The sequence below is a fragment of the Apostichopus japonicus genome, chromosome 19, assembly GCF_037975245.1.
Source record: "Apostichopus japonicus isolate 1M-3 chromosome 19, ASM3797524v1, whole genome shotgun sequence".
Lineage (NCBI taxonomy): Eukaryota > Metazoa > Echinodermata > Holothuroidea > Aspidochirotida > Stichopodidae > Apostichopus > Apostichopus japonicus.
The window spans coordinates 2,711,164-2,732,806 of record NC_092579.1 but is presented as its reverse complement, the minus strand read 5'-3'; the positions used below and the strand labels follow the sequence as shown (position 1 = coordinate 2,732,806).

The following is a 21,643-nucleotide window of genomic DNA, read 5'->3' as shown; positions in this document are numbered from 1 at the left end:
ATTACAGAGTAGTTTTCTGATAGTGTCTTTAGCTACCGGGTCATGATTGCTATAAATAATTTGACTTTCTCTGTTTCCTTAATAATCCACACTTTTTGTTTCCTCTCCCCCAATCAGAGAGATTACTGGTTGGGACCAAAACTCATTAAGGTCGATGTTATTGAGGATCATGAGTTGGTAGCGGAAAAGTCGATTGGTGATGGTGACTTCTTTGAAGCTGAACCTAAAGACCTGAAGCCGGGAGTCAAGATTCGTCAATTAAGGAAGGTAACGATCGTCAAGTTTCTAGTTTATGAGTAAATGAATAATGAAAAACTGCCAGGGACAACCCAGAGGTCATAAGTTAGAATCCTGTTCTAGTCATAAATTTCTTTGCTCTTTTCTAATTTTTTTTTTTTTTTGAGGGGGGGGGGATTTTAAAGAACTATTTCTGTCTTCTGCGATAATATTCACAATTCCACACCAATTACAGTTTTGATAGTTAAGGCATTTCATTACTAAAATAACATTTGCTTTACATCTTGTAACTCATGAGATAAGTAAGCTTTTAGATACTCAGCCATCACACTATTGCCATTTAATAACTAGGAAAGAAGTTTCTGCTAATTGATACTTTCTTGTAGCTGCTAGGAACCATCAAAATACACATACAACCAGCGGCAGTAAATTTGAAATATATCTTGCTCATGTTATTGGCTACAGAAATCTACTTGAAAATGTTATCGTTTCACCATATAAAATGCTCTATGTCGTTTATATTTCTACAAAGGTCTTATTGTTCTTTCCATGTTTGCATATATTGCTTGACATTTTTTTTGTAAACCAGGTATTTGACAAAGGTAAAGTTGCAGTGAATGGCGTCTCTATGAATATGTTTAAGGGCCAGATTACGGTCCTGCTGGGTCATAACGGTGCCGGTAAGACCACCACCCTCTCCATGCTCACTGGTCTGTTTCCGCCGACCAGCGGTACGGCCTCCGTGAACGGCCACGACATCGTGACCAACATCAAAGGCGTCCGGGAGAGTCTCGGCCTCTGTCCTCAACATAATGTTCTCTTTAGTCAGTTGACAGTCGAAGAACACCTTTACTTCTTTGCCAGGGTGAGAAGAAATTTGATTCTCTGACATCTGTTTTATAGGATTCTGTCTTTGGGTGTTCACTTCTCTAAATATGACAGATCTTCATATCGTTGTTTGAATGAATGTTTATTGTTTTATCTTCCTGTTCGTATGAAGTTAAGATTCAATAGTTTTTCAAAGTACCTAGACTTAATGGCAGGATGAATGTGCTGTGTGTTTAATTTACACTTTTCTAGCTTTGCTTATGAATGATATTTGATCCTCATTAGACACTGGTTTATTTGATACAGTTCAGGGATTATCAGAAATTCAACTTTTCTGCAAATTAAGTGACATGTCTTTGAAATATTTGTTATGAATTTTTTTTTAAATTCCCCCACAGAGACAATTATAATGTTAGTCTTGTTCTTAAGGTTCGAATTAAATGTTATTTCTACTCTACGTTTGGAATATTTTTCTCGTAAATAAACAAAGAAGTGCAATTAGGAAATTTATTAAAGATTTCTGGCATTATGCAATGGGCTTTAGTTAGCTACTATTGTGGCATTGGAAAAGAATATTTTATTTGTATAGTATCCAAATAAATGTGCCGTTATTTTTCTTTGCTATTTTTCTGCAATTCTTTTCATCCCTTATTATTAATTTTGTTTAATTTTCGTGTATGTTTCATTTCAATCAATAGATGAAGGGACTCACTAAAAGTGAAGCTGCCGGGGAAGTCGACCACTATGTGGAGGCGACAGGTCTGACTGACAAACGTAAGCAGTATGCCAAGTCCCTGTCAGGCGGGATGAAACGCAAACTCTCCGTGGGTATAGCTTTGATCGCAGACTCAAAGGTTAGTTACCCAGGAAATGTTACATTTCACCAACACCACCATCACAGTGGTTCTAATTTCCACAGTTCAGTAAGAAAACAATCAAAATAACTTCTTCTTAATGTGGTAATTTAAGTAAATGTGTTACATTCTAATAGTGATCTGATTTATCTTTGTAAGGACACATGGAAACATAATTTTTGCATTCCCTTCCCCCCTCCACCCCCCCTACCCCCAATCTGTCACATTTTAAGGTGAAAGTTTGTGTGGAAGAGCTGCTACAGTATGTCACTTGCTATAAAGTAATTTGTATTAATGATGTATTGAACAATTTATCTGGATCCAACTATTTTCCAAAATTCATTTCAAAGAAAAACAAAGGTTCACAACTTTTCATTTTTGTTACCTCAGTACCTTAGACACTCTGATTAGAGACCTTGCAATTCTTAAACTGAAAAAGAATTTATTCTGTCATCAAATTTGAAAGATAAAAAATTTTATTACCCATCGGCCTCCTCATCACTGCATTTCACCTTTTTTTCAAAATTTAATACTCATTACAATTTCACTGTCAGACATTTAATCAACTAGTTGGGCACTCTTCATTGTGTTGAAGTATTGTGGCGGATCAAAACAACCACAATGTTACCTTTCAATTTGAAAAGTGTAAGCAAATTTAGCACACCAATGATTGGTGTCAATACTAACAACCCTTTACCCTCAGTCAAGTGATGTAATGAGAAACAGAAATTAGTATTTGCTGAATTTGAGATAGTTAGGCTGAAGGAGATACAAGATACAAGTGCCCGTTGCTAATTTGACATAAATTTATATTTATGCATAAAATTTTGAGGGCGACATTCAGATCCTAGCAGGATCTCTTTCAAAATTACGATGGTGTGAGGAATCAAGAAAATGGGTTAGAGAGACAGACATAAGAGAAAAGATAATTGGTATATTGAATAATGGGTAGAGAAAACTTAGAGATCAGAATGAAAAGACATCAGTGAGGAAAGAGTTGCTGGAGATGAAGGGAAGCAGAAGTTAAACATATGAGAGTGTTAGTAGTGCATTTGAATTCCTCAGCTCCCCTTATCCTACTCCTCTACTTAGCTGAGAAACTTACCCTCTTTCTCTTGGCATCCTCCCACTTCCCTCTCTGCTAGCTTTCTGCCTTTCCTTCTCCCTATTACGGGTAAATATTATTTCGGCTAACGCATAAGATTATGAAAAAGACAGACAATGCAAAAAACAAAAGGGACCATGAGCAACAGTTGCCCCATCTCTCAAAGAAAACAATTTTGCAAAGTATCAATTGTCTTTAAGAAGAACCCCCCTTCGATGCATCAACGATTTGCTTGTACTATTGTATTACCTAGTAAGTAGTTTTACCAATTAAGTATTTTGAGTTACGTTCACACACTCTCAGATAAATGCATTATTATCCTTCCCCCTGCCCTGCCTCAGGTGGTGATGTTGGATGAGCCAACCTCAGGGATGGATCCCGATGCCCGTAGATTTACATGGGACCTCCTGCAGCGCCATCGGGAGGATAGGACCATCCTCCTGACCACTCACTTCATGGACGAAGCTGACTTACTCGGAGACAGGATTGCCGTCATGTCGCACGGAGTATTACAATGCTTTGGATCATCTCTGTTTCTGAAAAAGAAATACGGTCAGTTTTAATTCAGATTTCATGTCTGTGATGGCAGTTAATTTACAATATTTTGAGAAAGTTCTCATCTTATATTTCAGGGCCTTGGACAAGTTAATCAATATACCTTTGCGGTACTATACTCAAAATATATTTGCAATTTGTTGATGCCGCAGGGTTGTTTCTACCCAAGTTTAGAAATAGTCTATGTTCTATAAATGTGATAAATATGAAGTGTTGCACACAGTTTGATAAATGTTGAACTTGAAAAATATATTCTCACCTCCACCAGCCAGCTGGGGCTAATTGGTCGTTCTATTCAAGAGAAGCAGTACAGCTGACAATTGACAGTTATATGCAAATAGATTTCAGAGATTCAATATTTTCACGTAAACATTTAACAAGATCTAGAGCCATAAATGTGTAAATCTATATTTATCTCTCTCTATATATATCTATATATTTATAAATATATATATATATAAGTAAATGAATAACAGAAAATTGACTGGGATATTTAAATCCATCAGTCGTGTGGAAGGACCCAGGCATGACCTATAAGTGGTTCATTCTTGGACCTTTTGTTATCATTGTTTGGTTTTTATTCCATAATTTTTGATTTTTATTTTTGTCAGGAGTGGGATACCACATGGCCATGGTTAAGGAACCAGAATGTGACACCCAAACCATCACCAAGGTAATACAGAGCTTTGTCCCGGGTGCCTTAATGGAGAGCAATGCGGGAGCTGAGCTCTCCTTTGTCTTACCAGAGGAATCCGTCACCCACTTTGAGGCTCTCTTCACAAAAATTGAAAAGGAAAAACAAGAATTGAAAATATCTGGCTACGGGGCATCGTTGACAACTATGGAAGAAGTTTTCCTAAAGTAAGTTCCGTCAGACTTCATAAATTTGTGATCAACTTTTTAAAGGTATGGTGTCTTGATTTATAAAGTTCACTTTCACACATGACGTGAAACTGGTTTGTTGTTCCACCAATGTTATAGCAATAAATTGACTGAATCATGGCGTGTGCTTTCTTGTGTATCCATCTTCAATTACTCCAAAGTTTGGGTTGGAAAATAATGAAATATCACAGAATATACCACCCCTTTAGCTCTCAGATAATTTACAGGTTTGTAAACAATATTGATGAAGTCAATAGCAAGATCACTAATGAACTATAGGAAATACAAATTATTTACTCAGGGAACAAATGTTGTTTATTTAGTATTTTGAGGAGACAAAATCTATCAAAAAGTGTGAGCGACTTAATCTAATAATAGAGTCAGTTAAATAGGCACCCAATAATACCATTTTCATAACATGAAGTTGTCATGAGTGTCTTTACTGTGGAAGAAATATCTAAAAACTCAGTTGTTTTTGCTAGCTTGAGTTTGATGGTTTTATGGGAAGGACAGGGATGTAGGGAGAGGAGGAGTGATGTGGTGGAGTAGTTCATGATATAGAGAGGGGAGGGAGGAGGAGGGGAGGGAAGGGAGGGGAAGGAGGTGGAGGATGGGTGCAATCATACTTTTATACTCTACCATCTCTTTGATGTGGTGGAGTAGTTCATGATATAGGGAGGGGAGGGGTGGAGGATGGGTGCAGTCAACATTTATACTCTACCATCTATTTGATGTGGTGAAATAGTTCATGATATAGGGAGGGGGAGGGGAGGGGTGGGAGATGGGTGCAGTCATACTTTTATCTTTTATACCCTACCATCTCTTTGATGTGGTGAAGTAGTTCATGATATAGGGAGGGGAGGGGAGGAGGATGGGTACAATCATACTTTTATACTCTACCATCTCTTTGAAGTGCTGCACAATGAATGTTACAGTCAGAATTTAACTTATCTTTTGTAGAGTGGGAGAACAATCTGAGGAAAACCTGTCGGAGTTGAACGGTTTCACGAACCAGGTCTGCTTGAGAGATGAAACAAATGCCTTGAATCCCCAACAGAATCCGGTTGATTATGAAGCCACTACAGCAATTGATGGGGCCAATGGCACCACGGTCCATCCAGCCAAAGACAACCACAATGGTAGGTTTTCTGATGGACCCATGTGTGCCATACACAACATGCTAAGTCATAAAACAAAACGTGGCACCAACATGGTTACTTTTCCCATGGATCCATGTGTACTACACACATATATGTTAAAATAAAAAGCCATGCCACCATATACTTTGTATACCACAAGTCATTTGTGATGTGTCCCATCACCCCGACAGATGGGACCAATGTCACCATGGTCCTTTTTCTCCTAAAGAAATCAAATGGTTGGTTGGCTAAAGAAGTGTGTCCATTTATCCATATTGGCTGCACACCATACATTAAGTCATTTATAATGAGGCTATCACATCTACTGATGGGACCAATAGCATCGTGGTCCTTCCCTCCTGATAAAACCCCTATGTTTTTTTTTTTCATGATGGTCTGTGTATCCATGCGTACCACAATGTCAGAAGACTAGCTTCTAATATGGAGCTGGGCTGCATCACAGATAGTATTATGGTTTAAACATTGGGATACTCCACTTAAGTCACATTTCTGTAAAGTTATTTCTTCTAACGATTTCAACCTCATTAAAAGTCTTGTCATTCACTCGTTTTACTGATAACTGCTCTTTACATATGTAAGCAGTCATTACAAACATACAAGAGTATATATGAAACACATTGCTCATAAATGTAGGCATGTTTCAGATACAGCCATGGCATAGATTATGCAGTTTGTTGCAAACAAATGCCAATGTTGAGCCAAGTTTCCAAGGGCAAAGATGAATATTGTTTTCTCTTTTGCTGAAAATCAAAATCTGTTTATTCAAACTTTAATGTGTTTTTTCAGAGTGATGTCAGCTAACAATGTCTCTTTTGCCCCCATTTTTAATTTTTGCAGGTACTTCTGCCAAGTTGCAACCTCAAAAGAACTTTGTCCATGCTGCTAAGAAATCCAACTTTAACACAGGCTTCCAACTCTACATGCAACAATTTTGGGCCATGATCGTGAAATATGCGCTCTACAATATGCGTAACTACGCCCTGGTGTTTGCACAGACGGGCCTGCCTGTCCTGATTGCGATGGTTGGAGTCATCTTACTGGTGGTATACCCGGAGGAAGAGCAGCTTGATCCCCTAACTCTGACCACTGAACCCTATGGTGAAAGTATCGTCCACTATGCCAATGGAGTGGGTAACCTCAGCACAAGTATGACACGCAGGCTTGGGCACCTGTACGCCTCCCAGTTTGGCAACACCACCTCGGTAGAGTTTGTCAACTCCACGGAGCGAGAAGGCATGATCGACTACTTGCTAGACTCGGCTGTACCGGATATACCAAACTTCAACCGGTTGAACCTGGTATCAGCTACCTTCAACGAAATCGGTCCCGTGATCGTGGCAACCGGTTACTTCAACAACCAGCCGTACCATTGTGCCCCGCTGGCCCTCAGCTCCATCTCCAATGCCTACATGAAGTACTTTATCGGAGAGGAGTATTCCATCACCCCTATCAACCATCCTCTGCCAGCTACCCTGGAGCAACAGTTATTAGAAGGCACCGCCGAACTCGGCTACGGCAGTCTCATGGCCTTTGACCTCATCTTTGGGCTCTCTTTCTTGTCTAGCAGTTTTGCTGTATTTCTGATCCAAGAAATAGCCACCAAAGCCAAACATCTGCAGTTCATCAGCGGGATACAGCTCTCCAATTTCTGGATCTCCCGTCTCCTCTGGGACCTCTTCGTCTACTCCATCCCCTGTCTCCTCATCATCCTCATGTTCCTGATCAGCGGACTGGAGGCCTACTCGACAGAGGGCAGAGCCGGGGTGGCGTTTGTCATCTTCCTGATGCACGGTTGGGCGGTGATACCTCTGACTTACCTGCTGTCATTCATGTTCAAGGAACCGTCCACAGGCTACGCCAGAATCATCATACTCAACATGTTTCTCAGCCTTCTCATGTATTTCATCGTGGAGATTCTCAAAGTGGAGGACTTTGACCTGTTGCAAGTGGCCAACATTCTGGACAACGTATTCATGTTGGTTCCCCCGTATGCTATGGCAGTAGCGATAGATGACCTGTACGTCATGTATCAGACGAGGTTGGTCTGTTTCTCCTTGCCACCGGTCAGCAACAGGTACTGCGATCAAGAAGGTAAGGGCTTGTCAAACTCTGTCAAAATTCCTCTCTCTTTTTAATTTAAATCCTGCTACCAATCAAATAGTTTAGCATTGGTAATTGGAAAATCATGTCACACGCATTATATTGAAAGCCTGCGAGATAATCAGGATTATAAATTTGTAATAACACGTACTGTAGTTTTAGCTTCTAACTATATTACCTGTAGCACTAATTTAACATCTCTCTTCTTTCATAGAAAATGAGGATTGATTTCAAATTAAATAAATTTTATGAGCTGCCAGATTAATCTAGCATAGGGTTATACTAATTTAATTTCATTAGCTGATGACTTTCAGGTTCATGGTCACTAGCTAAGATATTAAACAGTCTTTTCTCTTTTTCTAGAGCCCTTCAAATGTTGAGTTCTAACCGTATTGCTATCTTGTATTTAACTTGAACAAAACATATGAGAAATAAATTTGAAATTGTAAAAACAAAGTTGATGCTTTAAGGTGCAATATTTATGTTACAGAGAGGACATGATAATTATCGAATGCTTTGTTAAATTATTGACATGATATTAATTGCTGGTCTGTAAAAGGCTGACTTCTTTTCAAGGGTTATGTGGTGTTTATTTTGCTTTGTTCGTTTTGTTTGGTAATACTTTCCAGTATACATCCATGCTGTTATATCACCAACAATGGAAGCAGTCGGAGTGACAAAATAGCGACTGTTCTTAAAGGTCATCCCTGCATCCTGACCGATTATCTTTCGAACAACACCGATTAATTAATCCACCGTGTTACATGACTGGGTTTTCTCTACCGTTTATATTTCTCTTGTTCCTTCCCGCTTTGACTCGCTCATCATTGCGGACTATTTTATTTGGGTGTTTCGTGTTTTTAAATTACAGGCCTTGTTTCTTTCTTTCTTAGGTTTTAATTATGGCCAGGACTACTTCCGTTGGTCAGACGGAGGTATCGGTCGCCCCATCACATACATGGCTTTCACAGGACTCTTCTACTTTGCGCTTGTGTTTGTGGTGGATTCCAGAGCTGGAAGGAGACTGTTCTCGTATATCGGGAGGAAAGTTTGTAGGAAGTCCAAGCAGCTTGTGTTTAGTGAGATGTTAAAGGACACAGGGGCAGCGGTAAGCTTGTGTTTAGTGAGATGTTAAAGGGCACAGGGGCAGAGGTAAGCTTGTGTTTAGTGAGATGTTAAAGGACACAGGGGCAGCGGTAAGCTTGTGTTTAGTGAGATGTTAAAGGACACAGGGGCAGCAGTAAGCATGTGTTTAGTGAGATGTTAAAGGACACAGGGGCAGCAGTAAGCATGTGTTTAGTGAGATGTTAAAGGACACAGGGGCAGAGGAAAGCTTGTGTTTAGTGAGATGTTAAAGGACACAGGGGCAGAGGTAAGCTTGTGTTTAGTGAGATGTTAAAGGACACAGGGGCAGAGGTAAGCTTGTGTTTAGTGAGATGTTAAAGGACACAGGGGCAGAGGTAAGCTTGTGTTTAGTGAGATGTTAAAGGACACAGGGCAGAGGTAAGCTTGTGTCTAGTGAGATGTTAATGGACACAGGGGCAGAAGTAAGCTTGTGTTTAGTGAGATGTTAAAGGACACAGGGGCAGAGGTAAGCTTGTGTTTAGTGAGATGTTAAAGGACACAGGGGCAGAGGTAAGCTTGTGTTTAGTGAGATGTTAAAGGACACAGGGGCAGAGGTAAGCTTGTGTTTAGTGAGATGTTAAAGGACACAGGGGCAGAGGTAAGCTTGTGTTTAGTGAGATGTTACAGAACAAATTGTTAGGTCTTTTTTAAAAGTAGCTCTCCAGAGTGTTTGCATGGTCACAGATAACAAGGAATGTAAACTTAGAATTAGGTAACTCAATGTCACATAGTGTAAAAAGTACTTTGAGAGCGGCAACTTATGCAAGGAAGTCTGAAAGGTTTATTTATCATTACTGACCAGTTTGTGCTTGTTTAATATTCACTTCTTCCTTTCACCTTGATCCTGAGAACTGTTTCTGAGATTGCAAGTAACATGAAACATGTTGAAGAATGTTGTCAAATGCCGAGGTCTCTACAGATATTCAGAAGAATTCTAATTAATTTGATTGAGGATTGCTTTGATTTGTTTTAATCTTCTAGATTGATGATGACGTGTCTGCTGAGAGAGAGCGTGTGATGACTACAGCTGAGCCAAGTCTGTTCAAGGAGAACTCACTCGTCATTAAAGATTTGGAGAAAGTATTCTCCTTGAAAGGAGGGAGAGGATTGGTGGCCGTAGATAAGATCAGCGTAGGGGTGCCTATCGGAGAATGCTTTGGATTGTTAGGTTTGTAATATCTGAGAATCAGCATCGGCGTCCATCTTTAAGAATACAGTTTGGTGGTCTTGGTGGTGCAGAAGCTGGGCAAGGAAATGCCTGGCAAAGGGGGCATGGACTTTCCCAATAATTTTAACAGAACAGGAAGAAAGAAATAGATGCAAAAATACCATTAAATATTGCAGCTTGTGCTGGCTGTGCACCCTAGCACCCCCACACCAGGGTTTGCTGCCCTTGATGATCCACTTCACCCCCAGCCAATAGCATTGTTCACCTACAACTTTCCCCACCCCCCACCCCTCTTCCTGTGCAATGTGATAAAATTGCAATATAGTTTCATGAGTTTTCAAACAGTTTCAACATCTCAAACTGTCTGTTAGTTTCTGCACATTGCCCATTGGTATTAAATGTTTTACCCACCATCTTTTTCACAATCTTATAGGTGTCAATGGTGCTGGAAAAACTACCACTTTCAAAATGTTGACTGGTGACGAGGCAATGACTACAGGTCATGCGTATATCGATGGGTATAATGTAAAGACTGAGACCAAACAGGTAAGGAAGACATATTCACCTGTAACATTCTTTGTAGTGAAGGCCATTAACCAAGTAGAAATAGAAATTACATAGATAAGTAACTACTCAATTAATTGAACCCGCAATAGAAGGTGAATTGTGTTATGGGATGCATTGTGTTGGGCAAGGTGGAAGTGAGTAATAATCAGTAAAATCTTAAAAGGGTTTGCTGGACATCCTGAACTTAATGGAGAAGTTTGTGAAGACTTTTTTCCATTCACCCAGCCCCTAACCCCCCCCCCCCCCCACACTACCCTGTTATCTGCATTAGTATTTGAATTGGAAATTAATTTGGGTACTATCTATGCCATTTAGACAATTTGCCAGTTAAAAGTACACCAAACATCACTACTCATGAAGCTCTTTATTCCAACACTCTACTGTAAATCAAACTCTCTATTTCAACAACCTATACTACTGCTGTTCAAGCCCTCTTTTTTGGCACTCTTAACCACTGCTGGTCAAACCTCTCTTCTTTAACACCCTACACCACTGCTGTTCAAACTCTCTGTTTCAACACCCTACACCACTGCAGTTCAAGCTCTGTATTTCAGCACCCCACAACAATGCTGTTCAAAGTCTCTATTTTTACACCCTACACAACTGTTGTTCAAACCTCTCTCTTTTAACACCCTACCCAATGCTGTTCAAACTCTCTATTTCAACACCCTACACCACTACTGTTCAAACTCTCTTTTTTAACACCCTACACCAATGCTTGTCAACTCTACAGGCCCAGCAGAGAATGGGTTACTGCCCTCAGTTTGATGCTCTGATTGATAAGATGACCGGTCGGGAGACGCTAACCATGTTTGCAAGATTGAGAGGGGTCCCAGAGAAGGACATACCAGACGAGGTGAACCAATTAATGAAAGCGTTCATGTTTGAAGAACACGCTGACAAAATAGCCGGTGCCTATAGGTATGGTACTCATATTGGTTTTATTTGTTTATTGTCACCCTCTTGCATTCGTACTCACCACATTATTCCTTGACAGGTATATATCTGTTAACAGATCAACAACAGACCAAGTTTGTGTTTGATTGAATTATAGGATCAAAACTACAATGTGAAATGTCTCCGGAAAGGTAATGAGGGCAGTATTGAAGAACTTAGCATACATAGACTCTGGATGTGTGGCCTGATTAATTCTCTATGGCTTCGGTTTTGAGTACAACGTTTCTGTATGCTGCTGTGTTGGACTAATTTAACCATAATAGTAATTGCCGACTTCGCAATCCGCATGATAATCATTGCCGACTTTGCAATCAGCAGTCCACCTCACAATTATGCAAGGTCGGTAAGAGTGAATCCATAGTTTACCCTTCGGAAAATCAAAACTGTGTTACTGCTAACCTGTGGCTTTATTTGCTATGAAGTGATTTCAATACAGTGTACTTAGATCTAGTCTGATTCACTGTTTCAGTTCAAGCGGCCATTTTCATGAAGGCATTCAGCAAAGAAAAATGCTGCTCATGACATTTCCTGTCAAAACAACACTTTCTAGCACAAATGTAGAAATGATTGAAAGCTCATCAATTAGACAGATTTCTTTGATATATTCTGGTTTTATAATTAGAATGACTAAGATTTACAAAGTTTCTCTGCTCTTGGTTTGAATTTCACATCGGCGAGAAACTATAGTTGATTGACGTGTGTTTGTGGAGGAACCGTTACAAATACTATTTGTAGACTGTTTTATATGTTAAATGTTTGGTGTTGATGGTTCCACATTGTTCTACATGTTAAATGTTCGGTGTTGATGAAACTACACAATTCCACATGTGCAATGTTTGGTGTTGATGATACTACACCGTTCAACATGTTAAATGTTGGTGTTGATGATACTACACTGTTCTATGTGTTAAATGTTTGGTGTTGATGGAACTACACCACTCTACATGTTAAAGGTTTGGTGTTGATGATACTACATCGTTCTACATGTTAAATGTTGGTGTTGATGATACTACACTGTTCTATGTGTTAAATGTTTGGTGTTGATGGAACTACACCACTCTACATGTTAAAGGTTTGGTGTTGATGATACTACATCGTTCTACATGTTAAATGTTGGTGTTGATGATACTACACTGTTCTATGTGTTAAATGTTTGGTGTTGATGGAACTACACCACTCTACATGTTAAAGGTTTGGTGTTGATGATACTACACCGTTCTACATGTGGAATATTTGGTGCTGATGATACTATACCGTTCTACAAGTGGAATGATTGGTTTTGATGATACTGTACCATTCTACATGTGGAATGTTCGGTTGATGATACTATACCGCTCTACATGTGGTATGTTTGGTGTTGATCATACTACACTGTTCTACATGTTAAATGTTTGGTGTTGATCATACTACACTGTTCTTGGTGTTGATGGTACTACAGTTTGTTAGAGTTTCTTCGTCTTTTTCTCTTTCTCAATCACATCTTTAGTGGCGGTAACAGAAGAAAGCTGAGCACAGCTATTGCTCTTGTGGGTGAACCTCCTGTTGTCTTCCTAGATGAACCTACCACTGGTATGGATCCGGTAGCTCGCAGATCTTTATGGGATTCGCTTTCCGTGGTGCGGGAAAGCGGTAAATGTATCATCCTCACATCACACAGGTAGGTCATTGTTGAGGTCAGGGATTATACATGCAATGGTAGGCCCTGCCGCTTTCCGTCTCAAGAGTAGGCACCAGCCTTCATCGCAAATAGACCAAACTTCTTGATCTGAATTATCTCCCATCACTCTACCCAAAAGAAAATTATCTAAATTGTTGAAAAGAACACAGTGATCTCAGTTTGCTTAAACAGAAGTTCGGCTCCTATTCCTGGATTTCGGGATACCAAATAACCTTGCTTGATTTAAGGTGTGAATCTGTAATACCTCTGTCTATGCACATATATTCATGTTATTATTTGGACTTTGTTGGTAGTTATATGTGCACAGCACTAGTGGTTAAGTTGCAGTTATAAATGGCAATAGATTGTGACCTTGTTTGTTTGATATTATTTGCAGCGTTCAGTCATGTACTTACAAGAAAACACTCATATTCATCATTCAGTCATGCACTTACATAAAAACATGCATATTCATCGTTCAGTCATGTACTTACAAGAAACCATGCATATTCAACGTTCAGTCATGTACTTACAAGAAAACATACATATTCAACGTTCAGTCTTGTACTTACAAGAAACTCATATTCACCGTTCAGTCATGTACTTTCAAGACACCAAGCATATTCAGCATTCAGTCATGTACTTACAAGAAAACATGCATTTTCATCATTCAGTCATGCACTTACAAAATTGTCAGAATTCTCCAAAGTTCCTCATTTTGCCAGCGTTTCCTTGCTAACAATTAATATTAGTTCAGATTTTCTAGATGAAGATCTCAAGTAATTTTTGTTATTATTATTATTATTACAGCATGGAGGAATGTGAAGCTCTGTGTACCAGGTTGGCTATCATGGTCAATGGTCAGTTTAAATGCTTGGGCAGCACCCAACACCTCAAGACTAGATTTGGGGAGGGTTATACCATCTTAGCCAGGGTGTTTCCAGATAGCCCTTTGGAACCACTCAAAGAATTTATTCGAACCAATTTTCCTGGTAAGTTTATTTCATTTTTTCTTCAGATCATCATTGACAATGTTCATCATCACTCATTATATTGTTCAATTTTCTCAACAATATTTGTAACTTCCAAAATGTTGGCTTTTCCGAGGTGTTTGCCTTCAATATTCAGTATGTATTCCATTTGATGATGCCGAAACTCAGATCTGTAGAAAGTTATCTATGAGAGACTCTCAGAACCTGCCGTGAAGGTTGTAGGCGACTAGTTTCTATGTATTGAATTTCATCTTTTATGATTCAGTCTTGTAACACTGATGGTATATAGCTAGTTGAGTCTGGGCCATAATTTCACTTTATAATACATGTATGTGCAATTAGAAATACATAACAGATTTCTGTCTGCAAATGTTAGCTTGATGAAATTAGCAAAACCTATCTTCTGGAAAATCTAACTTGCCTCCGTCACGTCAAGATGTTGGTCAAATTTGACAGACGTTAAATATCTCAGGGGAGTAAACATGGACAGATGTATCAAAAGGCTACAAAGGGATGAACCAGCATTGATCTTACTTGAGGTGATGAGAGCTCCATATTGATGTTGTTAACAAACAAACTGTTATTAACAATGGTACTTGGTTGTGCTATTTGGTATTTGTAGATGTCTTTAGTTTTAGTCATGTCTTGTTCTCTACTTGACAATAAGCACATCCAGTCAAAAGTAATAAAGTCGACTCACACAGGGGGTTGGGATGGGGGGATGAGGGAGGTTTGGGGTGGTGGGGAGGGGCAGAGGGAGGTTTTAATTCTCTCAAGGTCTAAACTCAATCCATGGCATCATTATAATTATATCACGTTATTCATAACGAATGTCTCCATAATCTGTTAATATCTACCCGAATCTGAGTTTTTATGCCCTTTTTGTTTTTCTCCAGGTGCTAAATTGAAAGATGAACATCAAAATATGGTCCATTACCATATCACTACGGAAGGCCTGACCTGGGGTCAGGTCTTTGGGGATATGGAGCGCAACAAGACCGAACTGGCCATCGAGGACTACTCGGTCAGTCAGACCAGTCTGGAACAGGTCTTTCTCAATTTTGCACGCAGACAGAGAGAGGACCCAAATGAATCGAAATAGACACAACGTTTTCCCTTCTCAGGATAGGCAAATATGATTATCTCCTTTTCTCTTTTTAATACCAGAGATTGTCATATCTGTAATCTCTTGGTGAGATCCAATGTTTTAAATGCTTTTCACACTCATGCTCAAAATGCAAACAGTGTAGCCATAATTAATTTACATCACTTTATAGGAGAAATTGAATTTTATTTCTCATTTTGTTATTTTCTTCTTTAGGATATTATTTAAATACATCCTCCCTTAATTTCATCTATCAGTCTTCTACTTCTTTCAAAAAAATGTAAAAAAATTAAAATTGAGGGACACGGAAGGCTAATTGATAAGTGAACCACAAGAATAAGCACTGGTTAATCAGGGTTATTATGGTATTGTTTTATTGCCAGTTTGGGTTCCTTTAGTTATATCTTTCTGAGTCTGTCCTTACAAAATCTTTTCAACAATGTTTGATGTTCTATCTGAAACATTCTCTCTAAGTTTGTGTGTCAGTTAGTGTTGTTTGCATTCTCAGTCTCAAAACTTTAACAACACTATTCAGTGAATGGAAGTTTATGTTTGGTAATATGGAACTTGTTTTATGTTTAAGTAGACGAATGGATTGAATTTAATCTATATTTTCTGTTCTCCTGCATCTTTCAGTTTGCTATTGGCTCATCCATACATTAACAAATGCAACTTTGTACAAGAAAACCTAAAAGAAGATCCTTCATAAGACCCAAAGATCACAGCTCATATGTGTGTATGCTGTCAGCACCCCATAGCCCACTATGTTGATTAATTACTCTTTACCATTCTAATTAAATCGATATATATATTAATTCATTTTAAGTATTATTAATTCATTGTAAATTCATTCATTATAAGTTCGAGTTCGAGTCACTCCAAGATTAATGTATGTCGTCCAGTTACAGAGTTGTTGACAATTGACAATTCATAATCATGGACGTTAAATATGAATCTGAGAGACTGCCTTTGGTCAGCTTGCGGCTTTGATAAGCCAAGGATGGCTTCTTCGCGAGTTCCTGCTTGCAGGAGGATCTAAAATACATATATACAATAAAAGAACAACTCGTCTCTCAGAGTTCCGTTAAAATGTAGGTTCAACACAATGGCAACCTGTGCATGATCATCTCTGGTTTAGCATACATTGAGACTGTACTCACCCAGTTTATACCTAAAGAAAGGAAGTTTAAAAACTTCAGCAAAATGAGAATGTCTGTCTCTGTAAGTAAGACTGAGTGAGTGCCTACCTCAAATTACTTCTGAGAACTCTTTAAACCTCCAGGCCTTCTGATGTTTATTACTTGAAACATGTCAGTATTGTAGCAATGCTTTATGGAATTTGTGAAGGAAAAATATGATAAGCACAACATTTGTCAATGTTTAGAGGGGGGATTGTATTCATTACACTAGAATGGCATTGTAATGTAGATTTAAGGTTTTCTTGTTATTCATTGACTATTTTCATTATTATTTCAAGTTGCTATGGAAGTAGTTTTTCTTATTAGAAATTAAGCAATTAGTATTTTTATTACACATTCTTTCTATAAAAAAACATTAAATTTTTAATATGTATTATGGATTTCATAGAACACATGACTCAAGATTTTTTAGTTGTCAAATTTATCAAAAGTTTTCATCGTCAAATCCATATTAAGCTTCTTGTTTTTAAAATTGGTTTCATTGTCATGTATGATCACTCACTATCTTCGATTGTAGACATATTTTAATTAAATGATGTGAATATTCATGTGATGATTGACCTTATGACCTGCAGCCCTAATGTAAGATTATGATTACCTGGGTTGGATCAGTTTAGTCATGGTGTTTGTCTTTCATGGTTACTATAGAACTAAAATAGAGTTATAGGAAAGAGTGACCATAATCCAGCATCTTTATAATGCTATGAACCCACTGTCTTCCTTCTGCCAGCTGCATCTTTTCGATTAAATAAAGTGGCTCAAGTTATTTCAGAATTCGCAAACGATGACTTATAGATTCAAAATATGCACGTAATTACCCCAGGTGATTTAATTTTTTATTGTTCCTTTCATTGTGTTATTCAATTTATGAATTAATTCATTGCTATATTTTTTAGTCTGTAATCAGAAGTCCTCTGCTGAAATACCAATTGTAAATGCTTTAAGTTTACAATTTCAGTTCAGAAGTATAAATTCACAATGCATACTTAGTACTTAGTAAACAAGATTTCATTTATGAAATGAAATATGATCATGAATGTAGATCCTGTATCAATTTTAATGGGTTGTTTTGTTTTTTCATGTTATCAATATTTAATCAGTGAAATATAATTAATAAACAATATAAAAACTTCAAACCATTTCTTGCTTATTTTTGTCACATGAAAACTATTTCAATAAATGTAATTATAATTGTATATCTTGGTAAGATGTTCTTACTCTTCATTTTGAATCCTATCAGCCATGAAAAAATGACAAAATTCCACAAAATAAATATGTTCAGAGCCCCAATGGGAGGAAAGGGTGTTAGCAGTGATTTCTGTGTGAGCTAGGCACTTTCTACACCATTGAACAATGGTTTGAATCCTGCCATAGTGACACCCCTCTAACCCCCCCCCCCCCCCGAACACACACACACAGTCACAAAAAGTCGGAGGACATGTGCTTTTTCTATACTGTCATGTAATAGTTTGTAATATATTTAATTTACATGTAAGCTCCTTTAAGTCCACTTTAGATATTTCACAGACTTTACATCTTGAAGCTGGTAAGAGTTCGAGCCATGTTCGCGAAGCTTCCATGAAGATTTCTTGGCTTCCCTTGTGATTGCTCTGTGGAGGGATGCCCTAAGTACTAGTATTATTCCAAGAGTTGGGATATTTCCACCAATGATGGCTTTGTTTATAACATCCCATCATAGTAACCCCCACCCCACCCCCTCAAACTGTGTCCGGTGAGTTTTACCATGGCCCAGGCTTGTCCAATCTGGATTGTAGCCCCCAAATGAGAAGGGTTTCATCATCATCTATGCTTTACTTAACGTAAAAGAATTTACATTTGCTAGTGATTGAACACTAGGCCTACTATATTTTACATTTCAGGCACAGATCCAGGGGTGTTGGGTTGTACATCTTCCCAACCCCCACTTTTAAGTCCCACACAAGAAACAGTAAAAGTAGTTACTAGCACAACCTTCTTTGTAGACTTAATTATAGGCCTAATTTATTGCTTAAATTTGCCTCAGAATGTATCATTTCACTTCTACAAAAAATGAAACAATTATGAAGCTATTTTCTGGGGAGAATCCCCAGCCCACTTTACATAGGGTGGGCCTTCTACTTAAAATCCTGTATCCGTCTGTGGTTGTAATTAATTTAAATTAATGAGAGAAGAAATGTACTGAAAATCACTGGAACTTCTCTATCGATATTTTGGAGAGATTTCGAATCGGTCATTTGTAGGCCTTTTAGCCAAACTTTAAATCCCCTTCCCCCAGGGCAAGATCCGTAACCACTATGATCTGACGTTACCGGGAGTCCAATCCCGTAATGTCATAATATTTTCACTCTAACTCAATTCTATCGAACACTTCTAAACTGACCTTTACTCTCAGACTTTCCAACCTGAGTGAAAAAGAGTTTCCTCATTTGCCCTCCCCCAAATATTTGTACAAAAACGTGCCATATATTTTTTAATAACACTCTTTCATATACTGTAATGGCGAAAATTACCATTCAATCTGTTATCTGTTGCAATGCACTCTACAATACATCCTTAAGGAATAATCTGGAATAATATAGATATGCAATAATAACAGTAGGCTACGAGTGTTCAAATCAGTGATTAATGTGACCCTTGCTAGCACCACAGAAGACTCTGCTCCTCAGCGCGGACTACCCCGTTCTTAACAGCCACCCTCCCCCAATTCCCCTTCTCAATTCACCGCAAGGCTTTTCAGTTCGCCCATGGGGGTCCAAATGGACCCCGGTTGAGAAGGGGTGACGATAAATGTAACAAAGTAAACAGTTAAAAGTTAAAAGATTGTCTAACCTCATTAGAAGAACTACTTGAATATGCTAACCAGGGGCGGACTGGGTCTTTAAACCGGTCCTGGCATTTTTCACCTAGTCCGGCCCATTATTCATTGATATGATACTGATACTGATATGATTCATTGATACTTACTAGTGATCGCCGTCCTGAGGGAGGGTCTAAGGGGAGGGAGTGTCCCCCTTCCCATTGATATTTTTTTAAGTTAAGGAATGCCTAGATGCAAAATGGTGCTATATTTCTCAATGTTGTAGGTTACAATAATCCTTTAAAAAAGAATCAAACATAATTTCCAGAAGCAACACTTGTTTATATTGAGGAAACTTCAAAACGTAAACAAAAATAGGCAAAAATATATGTTTCAGACTGCTTTTTAATTAGTTTTTCAAGCATTTTGGGACAACATGCTTGAAAAAATGTAAATAAACTCCACTAAAATATATATGTTCAATAACGCGGGCCCATATCTTGTCTACGAGAGTATGAGCCAACGCAGTTCGCTGCTTCTGGCAGCCACACCATCAATGGTTATTTTTTGTGTCAAGTTTGGCCAAGATCCTTTTTTCCACAGACATCAATATGAACGCCTCAAGATGTTCTTGTGTCATTGTACTTCTTCAAACGGTTTTTGAGTCTCTTCAAGGCAGAGAAAGAACGTTCAACATGCCACTTGTGACACAGGTAGCGTTACCAGCAGCTTGTAAGCAAGCTCAATGCTCTTGTAAGCATCGAAGAAAAGGTTCAACTTGAGGAGCACCTTGTAGCAGCAGAGATCGAGGACAATCTTTACATGACGGATTCCCACAGTTAAAATATATATTTCTTTACAGCCCGTCTGTATTCTATTAACTACTGTGAAATGGGCTGTACATTTTACCAGGCTCACCGGCCCACCGGACATGGCCCAAATGCCCGTTTGGCCAGTCCGCCACTGATGCTAACCAATTCGCACAAACCTCTCCACGACATCGCAAGTTTTGTTTTTAGTCAGTTGTTGGCCAGTTGCAATAGTATAACAATTGTTGTGCACTGGCGCCCTCTTTCACGAACACACTTAAATATGCAATCGAATAATTGAATTGTAGTAAGCTCGGTCAATGTTGTCATCTCAACAGCGATACACATAGGAATTGAATGCGAATATCACCATGTTGCTTAGAATGTTTCACAATTTAGTCAATTGGACATACATTTTCCTCTGGACTATCAATTTAATTGATGTTAGGCCTTACTTATACTTCGCCTCTAACAGAATACCCCCAATTGCTTTTGTTTGTAAGTTCTCATTGAGATGTTTAATATCCGTGATTGTGATATAGTTCACTAGCTTCGACTGTATACCGTTCTGAAATGTGCGAGAAGTATCAACTTATCAAAATTCATAAAGGAATCAATATGTTTGTAATGTGTCTGTTAGTCAGTATATAGGCTATTAACGAAATCATGACATTCTATACCGATCCGTAAACGGACCTTCCCAAACACCCAAGATATCAGTATCTTGTTCCCAAATGATTGTTTGACAGTAACCTATTCTCTCGGTCAAGTAGCACTGCCTTACTAGAGAATGTGGACCATAGTTAGTGGTCTACTCCATGACGTCATGGTCATGACATATCTTGCATGACAAAGACTAACTTTCATATTACACGAATATCCTTATGTGATTTATCCTTGACATATAATGTTCGTCTAGTTGATCTCTGTAAGTTAAAATTTGATCAATATGCAACTTGTCAGTAAGAATATTATTTCGACAGTTGATAGAAAAAATGGTTTGAATATTATATAGAGAAAGAGCTCAACTGTTATGGTGGCATGCACTAACTCGATCCGCTGGTGCCAGAAACATTGATAACATGTCGCCAAATTATAAAAATTGTTATCCCCACAATGCAAAATAAAATCAGGATATGATTTTCACCTAAAGATGTGGAGACTTTCAAGTTTGTTCATCTTTTTTTCAAGATTGTTATGATCAGCCACCGTAATATTCCTTCGCCCCCCCCCCCCGTCACTACCCACTTAAGCAGACACATTCAGAGAAGTCCTCTACAGCTAGAATGTCCTTGGTCACTTGTCTTTGCGTTTCCAAGAATTTTTTTCATCTGCCTCACGCTGGATGCAAGATACCCCGAATATTCACAGTAGCCGGGATATTTAGCAGTAGCAGCAAGCCTTTACGGGAAATATCAACGGAACTGGATTATGACAATTCCGTGGAAATAAAAAAATAACCTGTGATTTGGCGGAAAGCCAAGTTTTTTCATTATTAGTAACGGTTGGTTAAAATTAGATACCTCAGAGTGATTTCTATGGATGT

At 38.5% G+C, this 21,643-nt stretch overlaps 2 protein-coding genes across 3 annotated transcripts in view; one reads left to right on the top strand and one right to left on the bottom strand.

The window, feature by feature from the left end:
* Window positions 1-16,095, top strand: part of LOC139959973 (phospholipid-transporting ATPase ABCA3-like) — a 28,490-nt gene extending 12,395 nt beyond the window's left edge. For both annotated transcript variants that reach the window (XM_071957931.1, XM_071957932.1), the window contains exons 8-21: window positions 118-267; window positions 827-1,102; window positions 1,764-1,919; window positions 3,366-3,576; window positions 4,191-4,440; window positions 5,422-5,600; window positions 6,459-7,712; window positions 8,615-8,829; window positions 9,828-10,014; window positions 10,448-10,560; window positions 11,315-11,502; window positions 13,025-13,195; window positions 14,006-14,187; window positions 15,084-16,095. In XM_071957931.1, the coding sequence (XP_071814032.1) occupies window positions 118-267; window positions 827-1,102; window positions 1,764-1,919; window positions 3,366-3,576; window positions 4,191-4,440; window positions 5,422-5,600; window positions 6,459-7,712; window positions 8,615-8,829; window positions 9,828-10,014; window positions 10,448-10,560; window positions 11,315-11,502; window positions 13,025-13,195; window positions 14,006-14,187; window positions 15,084-15,289 (3,738 nt within the window). In that variant the 3' untranslated portion in view covers window positions 15,290-16,095. The remainder of the gene's footprint in view (window positions 1-117; window positions 268-826; window positions 1,103-1,763; window positions 1,920-3,365; window positions 3,577-4,190; window positions 4,441-5,421; window positions 5,601-6,458; window positions 7,713-8,614; window positions 8,830-9,827; window positions 10,015-10,447; window positions 10,561-11,314; window positions 11,503-13,024; window positions 13,196-14,005; window positions 14,188-15,083) is intronic.
* LOC139960188 (mediator of RNA polymerase II transcription subunit 7-A-like) overlaps window positions 1-21,643 on the bottom strand; it is a 129,553-nt gene that overhangs the window by 29,181 nt on the left and 78,729 nt on the right. The window lies entirely within an intron of this gene.